General features: G+C 39.4%; 1 protein-coding gene across 1 annotated transcript in view; it reads right to left on the bottom strand.

Annotated features, from left to right (window-relative positions):
- Positions 1-12,150: 12,150 nt before the first annotated feature.
- LOC124776452 overlaps positions 12,151-27,160 on the bottom strand; it is a 110,208-nt gene continuing 95,198 nt past the window's right edge. Inside the window, exon 14 of the mRNA XM_047251461.1 lies at positions 12,151-13,468. Within this exon, the coding sequence (XP_047107417.1) occupies positions 13,401-13,468 (68 nt within the window). The 3' untranslated portion in view covers positions 12,151-13,400. The remainder of the gene's footprint in view (positions 13,469-27,160) is intronic.

The raw sequence follows: 27,160 nt of genomic DNA, 5'->3' as shown, positions 1-27,160 counted from the left end.
ACACTAATATACTCTGCAATACTGTAGTAATCATTTATTCATTAAGTGGACTTTGGGTTCTCTTCTGGCACCAGTAGCAGTAGACTTCAAGCGACAACTTACTGCACCACATATGCTTTATTTTTGTACTCATGTGGCCTAAATTTATGTTAATTACTCCTCATCATAATCATCATCATCATCATGGACAGTTTCCAGCCTCTGGCCAGGTCTGTATGGAACATAGGCCTCTCCATCGTCTTCTGTCTTGTCACCATCTCTCCGTCTTCACCTTGGTCCAGTCTTCTCCTTTCTTCTGGACGCATTCCTCTACTCCTTTCAGCCATCTGTCTCTCAGTCTTCCTCTTGGTCTCTTCCCTTCCAGTTTCAGTTTCATCTCGTGCATCTTCTTGGGTATCGTCTTTTCCTCCATTCTCTTTAACGTGTCCATATCATCTCAGCCTTGATTTCTCTATCTCCTACTGTAATGGTTCCACCTTCATTAGCTCTCTGACCCTCTCATTTCTTAACCTGTCTATCTTTGTCACTCCAATACTGTTTCTCAAGAGTTCCATCTCACTAGCTTGTACTTTGCTTTTCTCTCTTCCTTTCATAACCCAGGTTTCTGATACATATGTCAGGATCAGGACAAAATATGACTGGTATATAACCTTTTTACTGATTTGGAGTACATCCTTGCTCCATATCAGGCTTCTGACACAGTCTTCCGAAATGTTTCTGCTTTTCTTTGCCGCTCGTTTATTTCTCTGTCATTTTTTCCATCTTCCTGTATCACGCTTCCTAGGTACTTGAAACTCTCCACTCTCTTCAATCGTTCCCCAGCAATTGTTATTTCAGTTGTTCCTCTCTCCTTCTTTCTTGTTATGGTAATCAATCTCACTCTTAGTTATACTAAATTTCATCCCATATTCTTGTAGTGTTCATTCCCATACGTCCAACTGCTCTTGTACTTCCTCCTCCTTATTCCCCCAAATCATCAGATAATCTGCAAAACACCATAACTTTCATCTCCCTTTCACCAATTACTTGTGCTACTGTACTCATTGTATCATCCATCACTACAATGAAGAGTAATGGTGAAAGTGCACTTCCCTCCCTCAAGCCATTCTTCTGTTCAATCCAAGCTGATCTCTCTCCTCCCACTTTCACACAGCTCACACTTCCATGGTACATGTCCCTTATCCTCCAAATAATCTGTTTTGCTACTCCTCTCTTCTCCAGGGCTTTCCACACTTTGCTCCTACGTACACTATCATACGCTTTTTCAGTGTCAAGGAAGGCAGTAGATCTATTCCATATTCATAGTGCTGTTCCTGCAGTTGCTTTACAGCAAAAATTAGATCCACTGTGGGCCTTCCTGTTCTGAAGCCATGTTGCTCTTCTCTCATTCTTCTTTCTAATTTTGCCTGAATTTGTGCTTCCAAAATTTTCTCAAAAATCTTTGCACAATGACTCGTCATTGTTATGCCCCAATAGTTCTTGCACTCTTTTCTATTTCCCTTCTTAAAGATTGGGACAGTTATTCCCTTCTTCCAGTCTTCTTGGATCATCTTCCTACTGGTGATTATTCCTTATTCAGTGCTCCGGTTTTACCATTTTTCATTTATCTTGAATTCATTTCATTGCTTCTGTTAATTTCTTTCCCCTCAAGTCATTTATTTTTCTATCCACCATTTCATATTGCTTTCCTTTTTCCTCTGCTGCAACCAATTATTTTCTCATATGTGCTGCTATTTTAGTCTACCCTCCCCCCAATGTCTGACTGCCCACTCTTTCCCTAGCAACACCACAAGTTTTGAAATCTCTTTCATTCTACAGTATTCCATAAGTCCTGTTGTGCAATTCCTCCCCTGGATCCAGGGTTTGTGCAACTTCGCCTGTAATCACTGAATGTTTTTCCAGTTCTTTTACAAGATGAAGCCAGCCTTGGTTTTCAAAGCTACTACACTACTGGCCATTAAAATTGCTACATCACGAAGATGACATGCTACAGATGTGAAATTTAACCGACAGGAAGAAGCTGCTGTGATATGCAAATGATTAGCTTTCCAGAGCATTCACACAAGGTTGGCGCCGGTGGCGACACCTACAACGTGCTGACATGAGGAAAGTTTCCAACCGATTTCTCATACACAAACAGCAGTTGACAGGCATTGCCTCGTGAAACATTGTTGTGATGCCTCGTGTAAGGAGGAGAAATGCATACCATCACGTTTCCGACTTTGATAAAGGTCGGATTGTAGCCTATCGCGATTGCGGTTTATCGTATCGCGACATTGCTGCTCGCGTTGGTCGAGATCCAATGACTGTTAGCAGAATACGGAATCGGTGGGCTCTGGAGTGTAATACAGAACGCCGTGCTGGATCCCAACGGCCTTGTATCACTAGCAGTCGAGATGACAGGCATCTTACCCGCATGGCTGTAATGGATCGTGCAGCCAAGTCTCGATCCCTGAGTCAACAGATGAGGATGTTTGCAAGACAACAACCACCTGCACGAACAGTTCGACGATGTTTGCAGTAGCATGGACTATCAGCTCAGAGATCATGGCTGCGGTTACCCTTGACGCTGCATCACAGACAGGAGTGCCTGCGATGGTGTACTCAACGACGAACCTGGGTGCACGAATGGCAAAACGTCATGTTTTGGGATGAATCCAGGTTCTGTTTACAGCATCATGATGGTCGCATCCAGGTTTGGCGACATCGCGGGGAATGCACATTGGAAGCATGTATTCGTCATCGCCATACTGGCGTATCATCCTGTGTGTTGGTATGGGGTGCCATTGGTTACATGTCTTGGTCATCTCTTGTTCGCATTGACGGCACTTTGAACAGTGGACGTTACATTTCAGATGCGTTACGACCCGTGGCTCTACCCTTCATTCAATCCCTGCAAAACCCTACATTTCAGCAGGATAATGCACGACCGCAGGTTGGATGGTTGGTTGGTTGTTTGAGGTTAAAGGGACCAAACAGCAAGGTCATCAGTCCCTTGTTTCAAATAGACTCCATTCTGCTAATGGGACATCTCAGAAAAGTCAGAACAATAAAACGGAAAAAGGGGAAACGTAAAAGGGCAGTCACGTTGTCATTAGTAAAAACAAATTAGGGAAGTTGGCAAGAGAACAAACCCAACACTATGCTGAAGCAGCATAGGCAAGACCACCTGTGACTTAAAAGGCACAACTGCTATAATGCAGAAAGTACGTATGGGAATAGAAAAACTAACCAAGCCTTAAAAAGAAGGGGTAAAAACAGAGTAAAAGGGGAAGAAAAGAGGATTCCGGTCAGGGAGGCGAATCGGGAATCTCTGAACACTGCCTACAGTGGGAGACACCCAAACACTCACCGCCCTGCCCCAACACCAGAGGGAGATTAAAAACTTTACAACACTGAGAATAAAAACCACTCTCCCGGAGGAAACCTAAAACCAGAGAGACCATACGGGAATCGTCAGCCAACATCAAAGGTAAAGTGTGGGGGAGTCTGTACTTAGCACGCAGAGCCAAAAGAAGGGGGCATTCAACCAAAATGTGGGCCACTGACTGGAAGGCTCTACAACCACATAGCGGGGGTGGCTCATCACGCAAAAGGAAACCATGGGTCAGCCTGGTATGGCCAATGCGGAGACGACACAGTGTGGTCGAGTCCTTGCGGGAGAGGCGAAAGGAAGAACGCCATGGGCCTGGATTCACCTTAATTGCACGAAGTTTATTAGACAGTGGAGTAGCCTCCCAAGAATTGGCTCATGACTGTGCAAAGTGGGATTTGATGTGAAGCCGTAAATCCGCTGCAGGAGGGGTTACAGAAAACGGGGGGTAAGTAACTGCTCCCCCAGCCAAACGATCAGCGAGTTCATTACCCGGGATACCCACATGGCCCGGGACCCATAGGAAGTCAATAGATCAAGCAGCACGGTGAAGATCAGCGAGATGGTCATGGATGGCAGAGACCAAGGGATGGCGCGAAAAACACCGGTCAATAGCAAGAAGGCCACTCATCGAGTCCGTACATAACAAAACGCGGTTGTGTTGGGATTGTTTAATAAAGGTAAGGGCCCGGGAAATTGCCATCAATTCCGCAGTAAACACCCCACATGAGGGTGGCAGCAGATGATTTTCCGTTCCAACAAAGGACGTGAAGACATACCCAACATGATCAGCAGATTTAGAGCCATCAGTGTAAAAAACAACAGCATCCCGAAACTCCCATAAAATTTGGCGGAAAAAGGAACGGAACACCACCGGGGGGATGGAATCTTTCGGACCGCGGTGGAGATCCATCCGAATTCGAGGCCGAGGAACTAACCAAGGAGGGGTGGAGGGGAGGGAGCGAGGAAGACAGGACAAAGAAGGAAGCTGAAAATCACGGTTAAGAGACGCAAGGCGCAGCCCAACTGGTAAACCCGCCCGAGGGCGGGAGTCGGGCGGGCGACGTCCATGGTCTGGGAATAGGATAGAATAGGAAGGATGAGCGGGAGAAGAACGGATAGTATGGGCATAAGACACCAGAAGCTGGGACCGCCGAACAGAAAGGGGGGGGGGGGATCCCAGCTTCAACCAGGAGACTATCAACAGGGCTAGTAGGGAAGGCACCGGTGGCCAAACGGATACCACGATGGTGGACTGGATCCAGCACGTGCAGTGTGGAAGGAGCAGCTGAACCATAAACTTGACAACCATAGTCCAAACGTGACAGAACTAGAGCACGATAAAGACGGAGGAGGAGGGAACGGTCCGCACCCCAAGAGGAGTGGGCAAGGAAGCGAAGGACATTGAGTTTACGGAAACATCCTACCTTCAGGAGTCTGAGATGGGGCAGCCAAGTGAGCTTGTTGTCGAAAAGAAGACCCAGGAAATGAAACTGTGGGACCACAGGCAATCGTTGTGCAGTGAGATAGAGCTCTGGATCAGGGTGGACCGTAGTACGGCGACAGAAGTGGACCACCTGCGATTTTAAAGGAGAGAATTGAAACCCGTGTGAGAGGGTCCATGCAGAGGCACGCCGTATAGCCACCTGGAGCTGCCGTTCTGCAGATGGCATCGAGGAGGAACTAACCCAAATGCAGAAATCATCCACATACAGGGCAGGGGCGACCAAGGGACCGACAGAGGCCACAAGTCCATCGATAGCAATGAGGAAAAGAAGGACACTCAAGACAGAACCCTGTGGGATGCCCGTCTCCTGGGTCCGTGGAGAACTAAAAGCAGTACCAACTCAAACTCTGAATGACTGATGGATCAGGAACTGGCGGATAAAAATCGGGAGTGGGCCCCGAAGACCCCACTGATGAAGGGTTAGTAAGATGTGATGGCGCCAGGCCGTGTCATAGGCCTTGCGAAGGTCAAAAAACACTGCAACCAAATTGCGGCGCTGGGAAAAAGCCTGCTGAACTGCGGATTCCAAGCGAAGTAAATGATCGATTGGAGATCGTCCCTCTCGACGCAGGTTGGAGGTCCTGTACGGGTCTTTCTGGATACAGAAAATGTTCTACTGCTGCCCTGGCCAGCACATTCTCCAGATCTCTCACCAATTGAAAACGTCTGGTCAGTGGTGGCCGAGCAACTGACTCATCACAATACGCCTGTCACTACTCTTGATGAACTGTGGTATTGTGTTGAAGCTGCATGGGCAGCTGTACCTGTACACGCCATCTAAGCTCTGTCTGACTCAATGCCCAGGTGTATCGAGGCTGTTATTACAGCCAGATGTGGTTGTTCTGGGTACTGATTTCTCAGCATCTGTTGTTGTTGTTGTGGTCTTCAGTCCTGAGACTGGTTTGATGCAGCTCTCCATGCTACTCTATCCTGTGCAAGCTTCTTCATCTCCCAGTACCTACTGCAACCTACATCCTTCTGAATCTGCTTAGTGTATTGATCTCTTGGTCTCCCTCTACGATTTTTACCCTCCAATGCTAAATTTGTGATCCCTTGATGCCTCAAAACATGTCCTACCAACCGATCCCTTCTTCTAGTCAAGTTGTGCCACAAAATTCTCTTCTCCCCAATCCTATTCAATACCTCCTCATTAGTTACGTGATCTACCCACCTTATCTTCAGCATTCTTCTGTAGCACCACATTTCGAAAGCTTCTATTCTCTTCTGGTCCAAACTGGTTATTGTCCATGTTTCACTTCCATACATGGCTACACTCCATACAAATACTTTCAGAAACGACTTCCTGACAATTAAATCTATACTCGATGTTAGCAAATTTCTCTTCTTCAGAAACGCTTTCCTTGCCATTGCCAGTCCACATTTTATATCCTCTCTACATCGACCATCATCCATTATTGTACTCCCTAAATAGCAAAACTCCTTTACTACTTTAAGTGTCTCATTACCTAATCTAATCCCCTCAGCATCACCCGATTTAATTTGACTACATTCCATTATCCTCGTTTTGCTTTTGTTGATGTTCATCTTATATCCTACTTTCAAGACACTGTCCATTCCGTTCAACTGCTCTTCCAAGTCCTTTGCTGTCTCTGACACAATTACAATGTCATCGGAAAACCTCGAGGTTTTTACTTCTTCTCCATGAATTTTAATACCTACTCCGAATTTTTCTTTTGTTTCCTTTACTGCTTGCTCAATATACAGATTGAATAACATCGGGGAGAGGCTACAACCCTGTCTTACTCCCTTCCCAACCACTGCTTCCCTTTCATACCCCTCGACTCTTATAACTGCCATCTGGTTTCTGTACAAATTGTAAACAGCCTTTCGCTCCCTGTATTTTACCCCTGCCACCTTCAGAATTTGAAAGAGAGTATTCCAGTTAACGTTGTCAAAAGCTTTCTCTAAGTCTACAAATGCTAGAAACGTAGGTTTGCCTTTTCTTAATCTTTCTTCTAAGATAAGTCGTAAGGTTAGTATTGCCTCACGTGTTCCAACATTTCTACGGAATCCAAACTGATCTTCCCCGAGGTCCGCTTCTACTAGTTTTTCCATTCGTCTGTAAAGAATTCGCGTTAGTATTTTGCAGCTGTGACTTATTAAACTGATAGTTCGGTAATTTTCACATCTGTCAACACCTGCTTTCTTTGGGATTGGAATTATTATATTCTTCTTGAAGTCTGTGGGTATTTCGCCTGTCTCATACATCTTGCTCACCAGATGGTAGAGTTTTGTCATGACTGGCTCTCCCAAGGTCATCAGTAGTTCTAATGGAATGTTGTCTACTCCCGGGGCCTTGTTTCGACTCAAGTCTTTCAGTGCTCTGTCAAACTCTTCACGCAGTATCTTATCTCCCATTTCATCTTCATCTACATCCTCTTCCATTTCCATAATATTGTCCTCAAGTACATCGCCCTTGTATAAACCCTCTATATAATCCTTCCACCTTTCTGCCTTCCCTTCTTTGCTTAGAACTGGGTTGCCATCTGAGCTCTTGATATTCATACAAGTGGTTCTCTTCTCTCCAAAGGTCTCTTTAATTTTCCTGTAGGCAGTATATCTATCTTACCTCTAGTGAGACAAGCCTCTACATCCTTACATTTGTCCTCTAGCCATCCCTGCTTAGCCATTTTGCACTTCCTGTCGATCTCATTTTTGCGACGTTTGTATTCCTTTTTGCCTGCTTCATTTACTGCATTTTTATATTTTCTCCTTTCATCAATTAAATTCAATATTTCTTCTTTTACCCAAGGATTTCTATTAGCCCTCGTCTTTTTACCTACTTGATCATCTGCTGCCTTCACTACTTCATCCCTCAGACCTACCCATTCTTCTTCTACTGTGTTTCTTTCCCCCATTCCTGTCAATTGCTCCCTTATGCTCTCCCTGAAACTCTGTACAACCTCTGGTTCTTTCAGTTTATCCAGGTCCCATCTCCTTAAATTCCCACCTTTTTGCAGTTTCTTCAGTTTCAATCTGCAGTTCATAACCAATATATTGTGGTCAGAATCCACATCTGCCCTTGGAAATGTCTTACAGTTTAAAACCTGGTTCCTAAATCTCTGTCTTACCATTATATAATCTATCTGATACCTTTTACTATCTCCAGGATTCTTCCATGTATACAACCTTCTTTTATGATTCTTGAACCAAGTGTTAGCTATGATTAAGTTATGCTCTGTGCAAAATTCAACAAGGCGGCTTCCTCTTTCATTTCTTCCCCCCAATCCATATTCACCTACTATGTTTCCTTCTCTCCCTTTTCCTACTGACGAATTCCAGTCACCCATGACTATTAAATTTTCGTCTCCCTTCACTACCTGAATAATTTCTTTTATCTCGTCATACATTTCATCAATTTCTTCATCATCTGCAGAGCTAGTTGGCATATAAACTTGTACTACTGTAGTAGGTGTGGGCTTCGTATCTATCTTGGCCACAATAATGCGTTCACTATGCTGTTTGTAGTAGCTTACCCGCATTCCTATTTTTTTATTCATTATTAAACCTACTCCTGCATTCCCCCTATTTGATTTTGTATTTATAACCCTGTAACCACCTGACCAAAAGTCTTGTTCCTCCTGCCACCGAACTTCACTAATTCCCACTATATCTAACTTTATCCTATCCATTTCCCTTTTTAAATTTTCTAACCTACTTGCCCGATTAAAGGATCTGACATTCCACGCTCCGATCCGTAGAACGCCAGTTTTCTTTCTCCTGATAACGACGTCCTCTTGAGTAGTCCCCGCCCGGAGATCCGAATGGGGGACTATTTTACCTCCGGAATATTTTACCCAAGAGGACGCCCTCATCATTTAATCATACAGTAAAGCTGCATGTCCTCGGGAAAAATTACGGCTGTAGTTTCCCCTTGCTTTCAGCCGTTCGCAGTACCAGCACAGCAAGGCCATTTTGGTTAGTGTTACAAGGCCAGATCAGCCAATCATCCAGACTGTTGCCCCTGCAACTACTGAAAAGGCTGCTGCCCCTCTTCAGGAACCACATGTTTGTCTGGCCTCTCAACAGATACCCCTCCATTGTGGTTGCACCTACGGTACGGCCATCTGTATCGCTGAGGCACGCAAGCCTCCCCACCAACGGCAAGGTCCATGGTTCATCTATGCACCCAAATTGCGTGAAAATGTAATCACATGTCAGTTCTAGTATAATATATTTGTCCAATGAATACCCGTTTATCATCTGCATTTCTTCTTGGTGTAGCAATTTTAATGGCCAGTAGTGTATTTGTGTAACTTTTTGATGTTGCCTGCCCTGCTGGAATGGTTATCTCTAGGTATTCTGACATCTTAAATTCGTTGATATATCATAATCCTACAGCGATGAGATTCTCAAGGGTGTGGAATATGCCAGTATTTGGTTTAGTAAGAATATACTAGTTTTTATTAGAAATAGTAAGAACTCTAGACCAATTCAGGCTAACTATTAGGTCTGAACATATGAACTTAGGTACACAAGAATTTGTTTGCAAGCCATTAAAGATTCCCATTTTCTTCTTACATGGAGGCCACTTGGCAATTGGATTTTTGTAATTTTTTTATATTTATGGTATGTAAAGTTCAGAACTCAAATATCAATATCCCAAAGTAGTTCCATGCAACTCTCAAAAATTCTCTAGAAAACTGACTTTCCATCAATTTCCTGACCATCTTTAATACAATACATCTTGAGGAATCAGGTATTCTGCTGGATATCAGCATCATTACTGCATGATATTTCATCAGTGTGACTCAGTATCTTCATCTGGTGCTACCTGACACTGCTTATCATGTGGAACAGATCCAGTATTTATACCTACGCTCCTCCCCCTTTGGTTCCAGGCATTGCATCTGCTGTACATTCCTGCTAACAGCATCCTTAGTGTTCCCTTGGTGGTCCATAGGACCAGGCCAAGTCCTAGTGTTTCATCTTCAGTTCCATACGCCCATCTGCATACTGGCATTACAGTAAGATAGTGACAAGCACTGTGGCTCTGTGGTAGACTGCTCGCTTGTCATTGGGCCTCAGCTCGATTCCCCATTGATTCAAGCTTTTAACCAAAGGTGTTCTATGAGCATTTCAATGAAATATAAAATTGCTAAAGGTTGGGGGAGGTGGGGAAGAATGGTAGCACTCATTTCAGTCATTATTTCTTCATTTCCCACCGCCCCCAACCAATCAATTCTAACACCTGTGCCATGTAAATATAAAATTAATCAAATATATGCCAATTAACACACATCTAATTTAATTTGTACGTAAACTGTATGTTTTCTTGTCTAATTACACACTGCATCAAAAACCCAGTTTTCATTGGATATATAAATTCTTAATTATTGATATTTAGTAAAAGATTGTTAATCAGTGTTGTATAAACTAAAAAAAAAAATGTTAATTAATTTTTTCCCTCTTTGTTTGTTACATGTCAAGGAAATAATTTAGACCATCCACCTTTTCTTAAAAATTTGATTCCGCCAGGTATTGAACACAGGCAATCTGCGTGACAGGTGAGCACTCTTACTATAGGTCTACACTGCCCGTTGAAAATGCAACTTCACTGTCATACATTAAAGAAGTTAGAAAACTTCAAAAGTCGATTTTCTTGAAAATTGTTGGGAGCTGCATTGAACTGCTTTGCGAATTTGTTATTTGCATTCTGAACTTCACATACCATACATCTAAAAAAAAAATACAAAAATCTGTTTCTGTCTGGTCTCCTAGTCAGTCATGTGTACCTCCATTCATTACACTAATACATAAAATAAAATGCAGTTAAAAGAGATCTTATTTAGAATTCCTCCCCCTGTTATTTTCTTTTTATTAATTTGTGTGTGTGGGGTGGGAGAGAGAGGGGTGGGCATGTTTCTGTGTGCATGTCCCGAATATACTCAGTTTTACATACTTTTACAAAGTGCTCAAACACCTTGGAGAATTAATGAAAGACTGTATTATATAATGATTTTTAATTTACTGTATCAGGTGCAATCCAAGCCACCATGATGAAATCATAATTTTAAATTTCAGTATGCACAGTTTTGGTACTTTTGTATTGTAATATGGTGTCCCTTTAAACTCGAGTCCGTATGCTGTATTCACATATCATTGAGAACGTTTTGCAGACATTAATTTTATTATTGTTCTTCAGTGGACAGCAAGACTATACCTATACTAAAAGTTCCGTGACTAAACAAAAGAGAGAAAACGGTCGCATACCTTTCACAACAAAAATTTGTCCATGTCATTTTGAAACTGCAACTCGTGCCTGTATCTGCATATGTTTAAACAAAACTGTAGAAAAAAATCACTGGATGGACTGCAAATGATCCAAATTTGTCCCCAGAAGTTGCATGTGTAGCATTAAAGGCTTGGCCAGATAGAATGCAGCCTGATAGTGCAGCTCAGGTGAAGGGTATTTGTGGCATTAAGAAGGCTTGATCAGACAGAGCGTGGCCTGGCACTGTGGTGGATGTCCGTGGCATCCAGCAGCAAGGGATACCACATGGGCAAGAGTGGCTGATCCGCAGCAACTGCTGTTGCTGTGTCAGCTGTCACCCTGTAAAAATGGTCAAAACTTCATTAACAGCTTGCACGTACAGTGCAATTGTCATAGTGTTAGAGAACATAGCAGTCAAATGCGCCAGCAGGTGCAGACAGCTGTAGTGGTGAATGTGTATGCTGAGACAACTTGGCACAGGCAGGGTGCCAAGCCAATGACTGCCGCATCAAAGGCGCTTTCTGCATGATAGGCATGATGTAATAATAAGCATTTCAGCAATGTGATCTAGTCACTGTGGCTCAAGACCACAGGCCGCATTCTATTTGGCTAGGCCTTATGGGAGAAGTACAGAACGTGTGCAGAAGGCTACCTCTTCTCACCTTTAGAAAACTGAAGTACCTTCGTACAAACTATGATGCAACATTTGCAGGTACAATTAACCACAAACATTTTGTTCTTGCTTAGGAAAAGAATATTCATCACTGAACAGCTTGTGAGTATAAATATCGGTTACTTACATTGTGTATAAAAGATCATTTTCGAAGATACTGTCTGAGGGGTATAAAAGCTTATTTATGAAATTATCAGCTTCAGAAACTATTCATAACCAAAATCACATTTATAGAATTATGAATTTCATTTATGACACAAGACTATAGTTTCACATGTAAATATATTTGCATACAAAAGCTTTAAATTGTTTATAAAATTAAATTTTAAATAATGTTTAAAGGATTCTCGAATTTAGTATAATAAATGGAAGCCTGTGAAGTTCGATGTAAACAGAGGATTAATCTAAAAGTTTTCTGTAGGCAAGTATCAGAAAATACTTGATAATATTTTTAACTTAATGTTACAATTTTTCAGATTGTATAGTAGACTGTGATAAAGTTTCATATTTTTATAAAAACATTTGTTGAAGTGTCACAGTTATGAAAAAAGGAAAACACTGACTATATCATGTCTATTGCGCACAATTCAAAAATACTGTTACACACTGAAGTGTATAATGTAAGCAATGCTCACTACATTTCAAGTAGTGAAAATTTACATACAAAGCAATTTTTACTTTTTACAGTCATTAACAGAATGATATGGTGTATGGAGCATACATCTATGCTTGTACATATAAATAATACTGCTAAAGAATACCTGCTCCAGTTTGTACTTTGCAGCTGTGCAGGTTTGCATGATACATATTCCTATCAGTGATCAAAGTTAATAACACATAAAAGCAAAATGTGATGTAAGCAATTACAAGCACAAACTGGTGCAGTTGGGTAGAGCCCATGACCTGTCAGAGCTTACAATCCAAAACTTGTCAGTACTTAAGACTTATGGATATATTTCTACGATCGCACTAAAAAAAATTGTTTCTTGTTGTTCCCAGGTATGTTCACAAACATATGTCTTTTGTTATAGAAAATATGGATATTCATTTGTTAGCACATCTGAAAACAACAAAAACCTAATGGCAATCATTTCCATACAGTCTTTAAATAGCCTAATTCAATACACAATGTACATAATAAGAGTAAAGAAGGCTTTACTCAATAGTACAACTTACCTAGAGACCATTCTACACAAACACTGAATTAAAAAACAGCTAAATTTTCAGACAAGTATCAGCATTAATGGAAGCAAAATCACAGACAATCGTTCAGCTTGACTGAACATAGAGGGTGTAGGGTGGGGAATATCCTACTTTTCACATTATAACATGCACGCGGTTTCAAAACAGTCCAGTGGAATCATAAAATTAAATTAAAAAAAAGAAAAAGCTATGCAGCAAAATGGTTCCACCAAGTATTATACATTGCACAAATAATTGCATGACATTGAGCAAAATTGGACACGATTTTGGATGGATTGAAAACATCTTCAGCTAACGAAATAGTTGAAATTATAATACATTATTGCACATTATTCCATTTGCAATGTAATACATTGAAAAAAGCAAGTTCATAAATAGTGTCCCTGTCTTCTTTATCCTCTGCCTTCATTCATTCACACTGGTAACTTCCATCATCCAAACCAAAGTCCTCTTCATCAAACAGCACCTCATCCAACACTGAAAAAGAAACAAAGTTTTTTTAGAACACTATTTTTTTAAAGCAGCACGTTCACAGAAAATCTTAAATTAACTTTAAATATGCCTCATTCACAGAAAATGTGTGTACATATTAAAGGTAATGATGTATGGTGGCCCCCTTCCTTTCCTTGCTGCTTCCTTTCTGTCCTAACCATCCTGCTTGCACAGTTACCAGTTCCGTCCTTTATCCACCTCTAAGAGCAATCACTGTATTACTATCCCCATCTGTGTGCAACTTCTTGTGATCTCTTTCTTTGACCTTTCTGTTCATCCATAACATTCACACTGCAAATTGAGAAAATTTTGTGTGTCTTCTATATACAATGGGCCTCTGATGAGTAAGAAGGACCAACTCTCTATTGTAGCACTATTAACAAGAAAAATGTTATGTGGTTTATGATTTGTGTCAAACACTGACTGAAAGGAAAGTGGTATTTCAGTATATCTTCATGTAACAGAAGCTGAAATAGTATCCACTTAGACTAATGATGTGATGACTACAGTAGATCAAGAACTTAAACACTGCCCATTTTCATACAAAATAGTTAATAGCAGCATTGTGGCTGCTACTGTGTTTTACTGTTTGATCACAGAGATTACCAAATGTATCATATTTCTGATATCTTTCAAATTCTGGTACTTCAGAACTAAGATGCCAAAAGCAAAAAAGTGCACAGATAAAATAATTACAGTTAATCAGGTGGTTCCTTCTTCCATTATAACCAAAATCAATATGGCATACATATCACATGGATATAGAATATGCAGCTCTTACATAAGTACACTTAACAACTTATTCAAAAATAAAAATATCAATTAGAAGTTCGTTTGAAGCAGCATATAGAAAATATTGTTGTGTCCTTAGCTCGCTATGCACTAGGAATGCTACTTATTTCGAAACTGGAGAATTATCCCTTAGAAGGAATGATCTCACCAAAACTGTTCTTAAGTTTTATTTTACTGAGCATACAATTGGCAGCTCTGTTCCACAAATCCTTCAAGAAGGAAAGGCATTGTGTACTGCAACACCAAATTTTGCAAATGAAGCTTTACTATCTAATAGCAGATAGTTGCAAATATGTTAATAAACTGGTCCATTTACCTTAAAATTTGATAATGACAAAAACTGAGAAGTTTGGATGAGAACTGCAAAATATGCTTCTTCCAAAAATGTTGAACATATTGCTTTAGTTTATAATTTTCTCTGTGTATTACATTATTAATGGTGTTAAACCTAAAGTTGGATGGAACTTAATATACAATGTTTCTTCAAAATTTTGAGAATCAACTTACACAGTCATCTCATTTTATTAGCTGACTCTAGTCTGCCAGAACTGATTATAACACCTAGATCAATGGCTATACTGTCACATTATTTAAAAAACACAGATCATTTGGGTATTGTAGTGGGTGTACTGTTACAGAAGCTCTTAGAATCCATTTGAATAGCAAAAGATTGAGTTTTCACTTCCATGCCAGTTCCTTATGGGGTTGACAACACAGCCGCAGTGTTTCTAGGCTATCCAGTTAAGGGCAATCTTTGTCTTATTTTGAGACCTCACATGTATTTGGTGACTTTTGCTGGGTTATATTTGCCTCCCTTCCCCCCACCTTCAACCCAATACCTCAACCAAACTCTTTTCAGCAGGTAATCACTGCTCCACCTTCATACATGCCAACATATTTAACATTTCTCTTTCACTCTATCTATGGTGTTGACTATCTTCATTTTTTCCCTCTTGGTCAGAGTAACTCCCATCAAAAAGTTTAATATTCTCATCTCAGTCACATGTCACTCTTTCTCATCATTATTCTTCACTGCCCAGTCTTCCACACCATGGGTCATACATAATTAGAGCACATGTTCATAAATTTTTCAATATTGACATCTCTCCAAACTGCCTGAGCTTTACTACTTCTTCAGAGTAGCCACTTCACTTCATCCTAAACTGAAGAATTTCATTTGATTAAGAATTTCTTCATAAGTGATACTTATTCCATCTCCTTAGATCTCACATCCCAGATATTCTTTCATGGCTCTATTAACATTGAGTCCTTGTGCTTCCAAGAGTCTCAATCCACTTCGCTTTTCTGTACATTGTGTCTAATATTTACATTCAGCACAATATCATCTCCAAACAGCTGGGCCAATGAGATTTTCACTCTGCAACAGTGTGCGTTGATACGAAACTTGCTGGCAGATTAAAACTGTGTGCTGGACCGAGACTCGAACTCGGGACCTTTGCCTTTCACGGGCAAGTGCTCTACCGACTGAGCTACCCAAGCACGACTCACGCCCCGTCCTCACTGCTTTACTTCTGTCAGTACCTTGTCTCCTGCCTTCCAAACTTTACAGAAGCTCTCCTGAAAGAAAGGATATTGCAGAGATATGGCTTATCCACAGCCTGGGGGATGTTTCCAGAATGAGATTTTCACTCTGCAGCGGAGTGTGTGCTGATATGAAACTTCCTGGCAGATTAAAACTGTGTGGCAGACCGAGACCCGAACGGGACCTTTGCCTTTCGCAGGCAAGTGCTCTACCGACTGAGCTACCCAAGCACGACTGATGCCCCGTCCTCACAGCTTTACTTCTGCCAGTACCTCGTCTCCTACCTTCCAAACTTTACAGAAGCTCTCCTGCGAACCCTGCAGAACTAGCACTCCTGAAAGAAAGGATATTGCGGAGACATGGCTTAGCCACAGCCTGGGGGATGTTTCCAGAATGAGATTTTCACTCTGCAGTGGAGTGTGTGCTGATATGAAACTTCCTGGCAGATTAAAACTGTGTGCCGGACCAAGACTCGAAATCGGGACCTTCGCCTTTCACGGGCAAGTGCTCTACCGACTGAGCTACCCAAGCACGACTCACGCCCCGTCCTCACAGCTTTACTTCTGCCAGTACCTCGTCTCCTACCATTTCTGCAGGGTTCGCAGGAGAGCTTCTGTAAAGTTTGGAAGGTAGGAGACGAGGTACTGGCAGAAGTAAAGCTGTGAGGACGGGGAGTGAGTCGTGCTTGGGTAGCTCAGTCGGTAGAGCACTTGTCCGCGAAAGGCAAAGGTCCCGAGTTCGAGTCTCGGTCCGGCACACAGTTTTAATCTGCCAGGATGTTTCAGCTGGGTCAATGTCGTAAGATTCAACCTAGACGACAACGGGTTAAGATCAACCTGCTCCTGTAGTACAGTATGCAGTGCACTAGTTTGTAAGACAGAGAGGTGAGCCAGTCCTGGATCGAATCTGGCAGCAGATTAATGACCACAAGCTGGTACACAGACAGCCCGAGAGTTGTTTTTAGACAGTTTCCCTTACTCATTTACGTAAATACTGGGATGATTCCCAAATTCCTCCTCCAAGAATGCAATACAAAAAGAGTTAAAATATGAACATACACAGAATAAAGTTCACATGATTCACAGAGAGAAAGTGCACAATATGTTCCTCCCTTAGGTTACCTCTATTATTGTGGCATCAAGAGGTGCACATGGCCACACATTTAGGTAATAAAATGTAAAAAAGGCCGAATCCTGAAATCGCAGACCCCATATTAAATGAAATACATGCTGGTTAAGATCATTTTTCTCCTATTTACATCCACAAAGGTCTGCCATTTCCTGTTCATAGACAGTCCACACTTCCCAATTTCTGTTGGCATAATTGTGACAATCAGTTCATTTTCCTTCTGAAGCAAAGAGCCTCCATCCTTTACCATATGCAAAGAGTGACATGTATGAAATATAATGATGGCATAATGTTGATGTTTTCAGTTTATGGTTCCCTTCATGCACTCACTCCTACATTACAGCAGGGTCGAAGTAAATCAAAAAATTAACTTCTACAAGAAGGGAATACAGGTTATTATGCCAATGGCTTCATAGCATTTACATGTCTGTGAATATGTTTAATATGTTATTACCATTAAGTGATGCTGGCTGCCATTTTGTGACAACATTTTTAGCAATGAAATGACTGGCATGTGGAAGATATGCTGATGGATTTGCATTACTAGTTTTTTGATCAAAGCTCAAACAAAATTAAAAGAATTATCAATGCAATTAAAACTCTGATTATGTTTCTATTTTAAAACGACCTAGGAAGCACCACAGGAAAACTATCAAGTGATCATACTTTTCAGGAAAAGTTCCAAATTAAGTGTGATAGATTACTTTATTTTGATGAATCATAACTACTTAATATCAAAATAACAAGAACAAAAATAGAATATAACAAATAAAATAAGTTGATTCATTCTCAAGTTGAGTTGTCTGACTATGATGCAAGAGAATACTTGCGCCCCCCCCCCCCCCCAAGACTAATCTTAAAATCACTTGAAAGATGAATAAAAAATATAATTTTGAATTATTTACTCAAAAAGTAAAACATTTCCCAATAACAACTCTAGAAACTGATGTAGATGTGCTTTACTCACATATGAATGAGGCAACACAACTGACACAAAATCATTCCAGATTTTTTATATTACTTCACTACCGCATGTGTAACTGGTCTTTCTGTGCCTAGGCAACAATACAGGGTTCCCTCTTTGCAAAGAGTTTGCTCATATGACCACAGACCTCGATGTAACACAGGGCAAATGTGTTCCCTGCACCTAACAAAAGAGGTTGCAGAAGCAGGAGGTAGCATCTGAGGAAAAACTGTGATTGGTTAATGATTTATCTTGTGGAGTAACGTATCATTTTGGTAAAGTGATGTGTTACCCAACATAAACCTAACTGACAAATGTGTTGGCGAAGTTAAAAGTATTGTTTCCTAGTTTTGTTATCATTTGTACATGTAAACTAGTATGGATGGATCACACACGTCTTCAAAGTGAGACAAAGATAGCAGCTTTACTAGGCTCTGCAGTACCTGCTGACTTGGCAGTATTCCATGCTGCAGTTTCCCAGCTTTAATTACTCCCTTTTTGTAACAAAAGGAGCAATATTACTGTACTTCAGAGAAAGTGCTTTTTATTATTTAGTAGAAGGTAGAAGATATATCATAGTTCACAGATCCCAGTATGGAGCTGCAGCGTTGAAGAAATCCTTGATAATGCAAACTATATAGTTTGTTTGACTATTATTTCAAGATGCAGGTGTTCACAACTTAAAGAGTAATAGTGCTAGTAATCTGAAAATAATCATTTCTCGTGCAAAACAAACTATAATGAGTAATACTTCAATATGGCAAAGAACCCAGAGTAAATTCTGTGCTGAGAATCAATTAAAAATCGATGGAACATACTTAATACAAACAACGGAAACTTCAGGTAGGAATATCAACAATGTAGCAAAAGACAGACTGCTACTTACCGTAAAGATGACACATTAAGTTGCAGACAGGAACAATTAAAAGACACTCACACAAAGCTTTCGGACACAACCTTCATCAGCAAAAGACACACACACACCATTCATACACACAAGCAAGCACACCTCATGCACACAAGACTGACAACTCTGAGAACTCAGGCCAGAATGCAACAAGCCAGGTGGGATGGGAGCACCAATCTGAAGGGGGACAAGAAAGGGGAAGGGATAGTGATGTACATGTGGGGAGAGATAGAAACATGATCTGATGTAGAGTGCAGGGACTAAAATGCTAACACTTAAATACAAACCAAGAAGAAATTACCAATTTTTGACTGAATCATTTTCAACAAATATTGCTGTAGCTCTTAGCAATGTGGTCAACAGTGGAAATATTACAATGAAGTGCACAAGTAATTACAAGAGGTATAGATTAGAAGCTTAAGAAGAAATAATTTGTTGCTTAATAATGATCAAACTGATGCACAACGCTTGTGTCACAGAAAAACTTAGTAAATCGAAGAGTCAGATGATCCTTGACTGCGGTTTCAAAGGGCTTCTACTGTTTCATCTGGTCTGTAGCTCCAACGTGACAACTACCAGCACCAGCATCAGATCCTCATCTACCAAAAGGAGCACAGTTTTGCTGGGTTGCAGTGACATGGTTTCAGTAACATCATGACGCGATGAATTACTTAAGTATGGTGAGCAGTGTTAAATCCCAGTTAAATATAATAATAATAATCATCATCATCCTTTTTGTATGTGGATTATTATTATCTTCTTTCCTTTCTCATACGTTATGTCTGGTTAAAAATGGAGAGTGACACAGACCTTGATCAAGCGTGACTTCCTTTTAACTGTACAGTATGTGTTACATTGCATTTAGGAACTTTCGGGTAATTTAACATGTATCAATAATTACAGATTTCTGTAGTTGTATATATACATTTGGATGTAACTGTATTGCGTTGATGTACTGGTGGATATTGTGTGGTATGACTCCTGTAGTTGATAGTATAATTGGTATAATGTCAACTTTATCCTGATGCCACATGTCCTTGACTTCCTCAGCCAGTTGGATGTATTTTTCAATTTTTTCTCCTGTTTTCTTCTGTATATTTGTTATATTGGGTATGGATATTTCGATTAGTTCTGTTAATTTCTTCTTTTTATTGGTGAGTATGATGTCAGGTTTGTTATGTGGTGGTGTTTTATCTGTTATAATGGTTCTGTTCCAGTATAATTTGTATTCATCATTCTCCAGTACATTTTGTGGTGCATACTTGTATGTGGGAACATGTTGTTTTATAAGTTTATGTTGTAAGGCAAGCTGTTGATGTATTATTTTTGCTACATTGTCATGTCTTCTGGGGTATTCTGTATTTGCTAGTATTGTACATCCGCTTGTGATGTGATCTACTGTTTCTATTTGTTGTTTGCAAAGTCTGCATTTATCTGTTGTGGTATTGGGATCTTTAATAATATGCTTGCTGTAATATCTGGTGTTTATTGTTTGATCCTGTATTGCAATCATGAATCCTTCCGTCTCACTGTATATATTGCCTTTTCTTAGCCATGTGTTGGATGCGTCTTGATCGATGTGTGGCTGTGTTAGATGATACGGGTGCTCGCCATGTAGTGTTTTCTTTTTCCAATTTACTTTCTTCGTATCTGTTGATGTTATATGATCTAAAGGGTTGTAGAAGTGGTAATGAAATTGCAGTGGTGTAGCCGATGTATTTATACGAGTGATTGCTTTGTGTATTTTGCTAGTTTCTGCTCGTACTATAAAGATTTTTCTTAAATTGTCTACCTGTCCATAATGTAGGTTTTTTATGTCGCTAAATCCCCTTCCTCCTTCCTTTCTGCTTAATGTGAATCTTTCTGTTGCTGAATGTATGTGATGTATTCTATATTTGTGGCATTGTGATCGCGTAAGTGTATTGAGTGTTTCTAGTTCTGTGTTACTCCATTTCCCTACTCCAAATGAGTAGGTCAATATTGGTATAGCATAAGTATTTATAGCTTTTGTCTTGTTTCTTGCTGTCAATTCTGTTTTCAGTATTTTTGTTAGTCTTTGTCTATATTTTTCTTTTAGATCTTCTTTAATATTTGTATTATCTATTCCTATTTTTTGTCTGTATCCTAGATATTTATAGGCACCTGTTTTTTCCATCGCTTCTATGCAGTCGCTGCGGTTATCCAATATGTAATAATCTTGTTTAGTGTGTTTTCCCTTGACTATGCTATTTTTCTTACATTTGTCTGTTCCAAAAGCCATATTTATATAATTGCAGAATACTTCTGTTATCTTTAGTAATTGGTTGAGTTGTTGATTTGTTGCTGCCAGTAGTTTTATATCATCCATGTACAGCAAATGTGTGATTTTGTGTGAGTATGTTCCAGTAATATTGTATCCATAATTTGTATTATTTAGCATGTTGGATAGTGGGTTCAGAGCAAGGCAGAACCAGAAAGGACTTAATGAGTCTCCTTGGTATATTCCACGCTTAATCTGTATTGGCTGTGATGTGATATTATTTGAATTTGTTTGGGTACTAAGTGTGGTTTTCCAATTTTTCATTACTATGTTTAGGAACTGTATCAATTTAGTGTCTACTTTGTATATTTCCAATATTTGTAGTAACCATGAGTGGGGTACATTATCAAAAGCTTTTTGGTAATCAATGTATGCGTAGCGTAGCGACCTTTGTTTAGTTTTAGCTTGATATGTCACCTCTGCATCTATTATCAGTTGCTCTTTACATCCTCATGCTCCTTTGCAGCAGCCTTTTTGTTCTTCATTTATAATTTTGTTCTGTGTTGTGTGTGTCATTAATTTCTGTGTAATGACTGAAGTTAATATTTTGTATATTGTTGGCAGGCATGTTATGGGGCGATATTTTGCTGGGTTTGCTGTGTCTGCTTAATCTTTAGGTTTCAGATAAGTTATTCCATGTGTAAGTGTATCGGGGAATGTGTATGCGTCTGCAATGTAACTGTTAAATAATTTATATTTAAAAACAAAGATGATGTGACTTACCATACGAAAGTGCTGGCAGGTTGATAGAAACACAGACAGACACATACATACACACAAAATTCAAGCTTTTGCAACAAACTGTTGCCTCATCAGGAAAGAGGGAAGGAGAGGGAAAGACGAAAGGACTTCCTTTCGTCTTTCCTGATGAGGCAACAGTTTGTTGCGAAAGCTTGAATTATGTGTGTATGTATGTGTCTCTGTGTTTCTATCGACCTGCCAGCGCTTTCGTATGGTAAGTCACATCATCTTTGGTTTTAAATATATTTTTCCCGCTTGGAATGTTTCCCTCTATTATATTGTTAAATAATTTAGTTAGATGTGAATATGTTGAGGTGAACTTCTTTAGCCAGAAATTTGCTATTTTATCTTTTCCAGGGGCTTTCCAATTGTGCGTAGAATTAATTGCTCGGGTGACTTCATGTTGCAGAATTATCACTTCAGGCATTTGTGGTATCATCTTGTATGTGTCTGTTTCTGCTTGTATTCACCGTGCATGTCTGTTATGTTGTACTGAGTTTGACCATATATTGCTCCAGAAGTGTTCCATGTCTGTTATGTTTGGTGGATTGTCTATTTTAATGTGTGTGTTATCTATTGTCTGGTAAAATTTCTTTTGGTTTGTGTTGAATGTTTGGTTTTGTTTCCTTCTATTTTCACTTTTTTTGTATCTTCTAAGTCGTTTGGCCAATGCTTGTAATTTCTGCTTCTTTTCATCTAATTGCTCTATCGCTTCTTGTTGTGAGATTTTACCTAACCTTTTTCGTTTTTGTCTGATATTTCATTTCTTATAAATTGTGTTAGCTGTCCGATGTCTTTTCACAGTTTTTCTATTCTGATCTGTAGCCTGTGTTGCCATGCTGGCTTTGTGGGTTTCTTCTGTGTGTTGATTGGTTCTGGTTGGTTCTGATCTCTGCCTAGTATGTATATTTAGTGTAGTGAGTGCTCCCATATAAACCAGTAGTTGTAACTCTTCCATAGTTGTATTTTCATTTATTTTGTTGTGTATGATTGTGTTGATAGTTGTTGTTGTTGTTTTGAATTGTGGGTTATTTGGTGGTCTACGCAAGAATTGTCTAATGTCTGTATTTGTGTCTTTGTATTCTATACATGTCAGCTGAAATTTTTTTTCTATATCTAACATGTGTGTCACTTCGTGTTCTATTTGTGCTTGTTCTGGTGGCTGTCTTAAGATTTCTTTTTCCTCTGATTGTTTAATTGATGGTGTTGTTCTTTGTTTGTTTGCTCTGGGATGTTTGAGCCCATTACTGTATTTTCTTCTTCTTCTGATTGCACATTATTTTGTTCCAGTATTTGTTGTACTACTTGTTTTGATGTTTTCTAATTGTGACTGGGGTATCCTGTTATTTTTTATTATTACACGGATCTGATCAGCTAGTCGTTGTTCTGTTAAAAATTTTAATTCTGGGTATCTGGTAATAAATGTTGTGTATACTTGTGATCTGTATCCAGTTGTGTTGGTTCCTAAGTTTGTTGCTTGGTTATTATTATTATTATTATTATTATTATTATTATCAACTTCATTGTGTGTGACAGTAGCTGAAGCACATTTGTGAGGAAGAAATTTTCTTTTTGCAACAAATTTGTGTGCACACTGTGACAGTTGGCAGCAATGGAACATTAGTTGCAAACTTGTTATTGGTTTTCCTGTATGCCAATGCACAAGGTATTAGATTTGAAATGGCTGTGGTCGAGACAAAAGAAAAAACAATTGCTGACTTTAATAATAGACTAAAAATCAACAATGCTGATTTAAAAGATAAAATAGATAAGAAAGTCCTGAAGTCTGAAGATTATATTCCGGATTCACAAAGGGAAAACTTAGAAATAAATAATCAAATGGTAGCTGAATTAGAATTTGCTGTCATAAAGTTAACAAAGGAATTACATTTTGGCATATCTATAAGAGCTGATTTTATGGTAAATCCATTAATTTTAAGTTTTGTTGAGTTTCATGTTGAATCAAAACAAACCTCAGACAAGTGTCAGTCTAAGCATGAAGTCTGTTCAAAAAATTTTGGAACATTTGTAATTTTGCATCAATGGTGTATTGGAATGAAATACTGTTGGCATCAAAGTTTCATTGTTATATAGTTCTTAGTTATTGATCAGTGTTGTATTGAGTAGAACACTGTATTGCACAGTTTGCAAATTTCGAGATGGTACAGTTAGAGGCACCACCGCCTGAATTAAATTTTGTGTGAAACTCAAGAAAACCTTTAAAGACACACCAAATTCTGCAGGAAGCCTACTTGATGTGTGCTTAAGCTGTACTTGGTGTTATGAATGGTTTACACATTTTAAAAATGGCAGGGCGGAAGTTAAAGATGACCCTCACTCAGGACGCCATCCTGTGCATACCGATGATACTAATGTCAGAAACATCAACAAAATTGTGCATACCAATCGAAGACTGTCTATCTGAGAGGTAGCAGAAGAAGTAACATTTCAGCTGGATCATGTCATGAAATCCTGACACAGTATTTTGGAATGCATCGTGTTGCCACCAAGTTCGTCCCACAGCTCATGAGTCAAGACTCAAAAGACCTTCACTTTGCAATCTGTGAAGAGCTTTTAGACTATGCAAATGAGAACGAGATGTTCCTTAAGAGAATTATAACTGGTGATGAGATATGGGTCTATGGTTATGATGTTGAGAACAAGGTATAATCTTCACAATGGGTAGGGGAAGATTCTCTAAGACCAAAAACAAGCTCATCAGGTCAGGTCAAACGTCAAAGCAATGCAGACAGTTTTCTTTGACTTTGAAGTATTAGTTCATCATGAATTCATGCCACAGGGGCAAATTGTTAACCAATGGTACTATTGGGATGTATTGCGATGCCTGTGAGAAAATTTGAGAAGAAAAGCGCCTGAAATGTGGCGAGACGATTCATGGCTCTTGCATCACGATAATGCACCTGCACAATCATCCCTGTTGGTGACTGCCTGTATATATAATAGAGGGAAACATTCCACGTGGGAAAAATGTATCTAAAAACAAAGATGATGTGACTTACCAAACGAAAGTGCTGGCAGGTCGATAGACACACAAACACAAACATACACACAAAATTCAAGCTTTCGCAACCAACGGTTGCTTCGTTAGGAAAGAGGGAGGGAGAGGGAAAGACGAAAGGATGTGTGTTTTAAGGGAGAGGGTAAGGAGTCATTCCAATCCCGGGAGCGGAAAGACTTACCTTAGGGGGAAAAAAGGACAGGTATACACTCTCTCACACACACACACACACACACACACACACACACACACACACATATCCATCCAAAGATGATGAGACTTACCAAACAAAAGCGCTGGCAGGTCGATAGACACACAAACAAACACAAACATACACACAAAATTCTAGCTTTCGCAACCAACGGCTGCTTCGTCAGGAAAGAGGGAAGGAGAGGGAAAGACATTTTTCCCATGTGTAATGTTTCTCTCTATTTTATATATATATATATATATATATATATATATATATATATATATATTTAAAATATGTCTGTATGTGTGGATGGATATGTGCATGTGTGCGAGTGTATACCTGTCCTTTTTTCCCCCTAAGGTAAGTCTTTCTGCTCGCGGGATTGGAATGACTCCTTACCCTCTCCCTTAAAACCCACTTCCTTTCGTCTTCCCCTCTCCTTCCCTCTTTCCTGATGAGGCAACAGTTTGTTGCGAAAGCTTGAATTTTGTGTGTATGTTTGTGTGTCTATCGACCTGCCAGCGCTTTCGTTCGGTAAGTCACCTCATCTTTGTTTTTATATAATTTTTCCCATGTGGAATGTTTCCTTCTATTATATATATATATATATATATATATATATATATATATATATATATATATATATATATATATATATTTTCCAAAATTGAAAACCTCATTGAAATGACGAAGATTTGTAACGACAGATGAAATAAAAGAAAATTCATAGACGGCGCTTCACACAATCCACCAAGAAGCGTACCAAGACTGCTTTCAGAAGTGTTTTGCCTTTGGGAGCTGTGTGTCAATTGTGGAGGAGAGTATTTTGAAAGAGACCATGCACAATAAGTAAAAGATAAGCATAGAAAGGACAAAGTTCCAGAATTTTTTGAACAGACCTCATATTTCAATACAGGATACAGATTTAAGTAAGTTTGATGTTTCTTGTCCCAATTCATCAACTTCAGAGGAGAGTAGTGTGATTTACTTGAACCAAAATGTCAAACACTTGTTAACTATTAACATGCCTCCTTCACCATATGTGGTAACTCAAATTATTTGGCTTGCATTTAAACTGCTCAGTTTCAAGATGAACTGTGTAGACTTCAGATGTCAACTAGCTTCTGGTGTTAATTTACGTGATGTACATGGTATTTTCATGAGAGTAAGTGTAAATGATGTGTAGTTAACGTTTAGTTACGTGGTTACTTATGAAGAAGACAGTGTGAGGTTTGACTATAAATTTAGAGTTGAACTTTGAGGATTGTCAAATAATGACTTTAAATACATATTTTTTTTAAAAAAGGGAGAGAACGAAAAGGTGGTTTGAAGCAGAAGGCAGATACCCTCATGACTAAATTAAGCAAAGTGAAATACATGGATTGAATGATCTACCCAAAGATATGCAAAGCAAAGTGAAATACATAGATTGAATGATCTACCCAAAGATATGCATTGGGGTACACTTTTCAGCAGCACAGGATGAGGAGGTTGTAATTAAGTGCTATATGACTTCCTTTTTGATTTCTGTATAATGGTTTCTCATTCTCCCACTATTCTATCTTCTTTAAATTATAGCTTATTTCCCTATCCTGTCTATAATGACAAAATAACTGGAAGTTAGTGAGCGCTTCACTAACAGCACAGGCGTTGTGTTCTCTCACGCAGGCAGTCTTAGCAAATTACGAATACCCATGTATCATCAATGAAAATCACACCTGTGTAGGTCAATGAGAAATGTAGAATGTTGGAGTATTTTTCTCAAACAGAGTTGTTTTGCTGAAAAGTCTTAGCACTGTACAGGCTTCAGAATAAATAAGCAGTTATAAATAAAATATTAATTGCTTGTTGGTACATACCTACATTGTAACTGAAGATAAGGTTATACCAATGAATTTTTACCACAAATGAAGAAATTGTATGTATCAAAGCATGTGGAATAAGGCCCACGTATTTTGCTTTAATAGTTGTAATTCCCTTGCAACCACAGTAGAGAAAATTTTGAAAGAAACTTGACTGCACAATGACTTTACCTTTGTGGAGTAAAGGAATAATACAAAAAATACATATGTAAATACGGAACCATATAAT

The sequence above is a fragment of the Schistocerca piceifrons genome, chromosome 2 (genome assembly GCF_021461385.2).
Source record: "Schistocerca piceifrons isolate TAMUIC-IGC-003096 chromosome 2, iqSchPice1.1, whole genome shotgun sequence".
Classification (NCBI taxonomy): Eukaryota; Metazoa; Arthropoda; class Insecta; order Orthoptera; family Acrididae; genus Schistocerca; species Schistocerca piceifrons.
The sequence above is the reverse complement of the archived record's forward strand: the minus strand, read 5'-3'. Positions and strand labels throughout refer to the sequence as shown.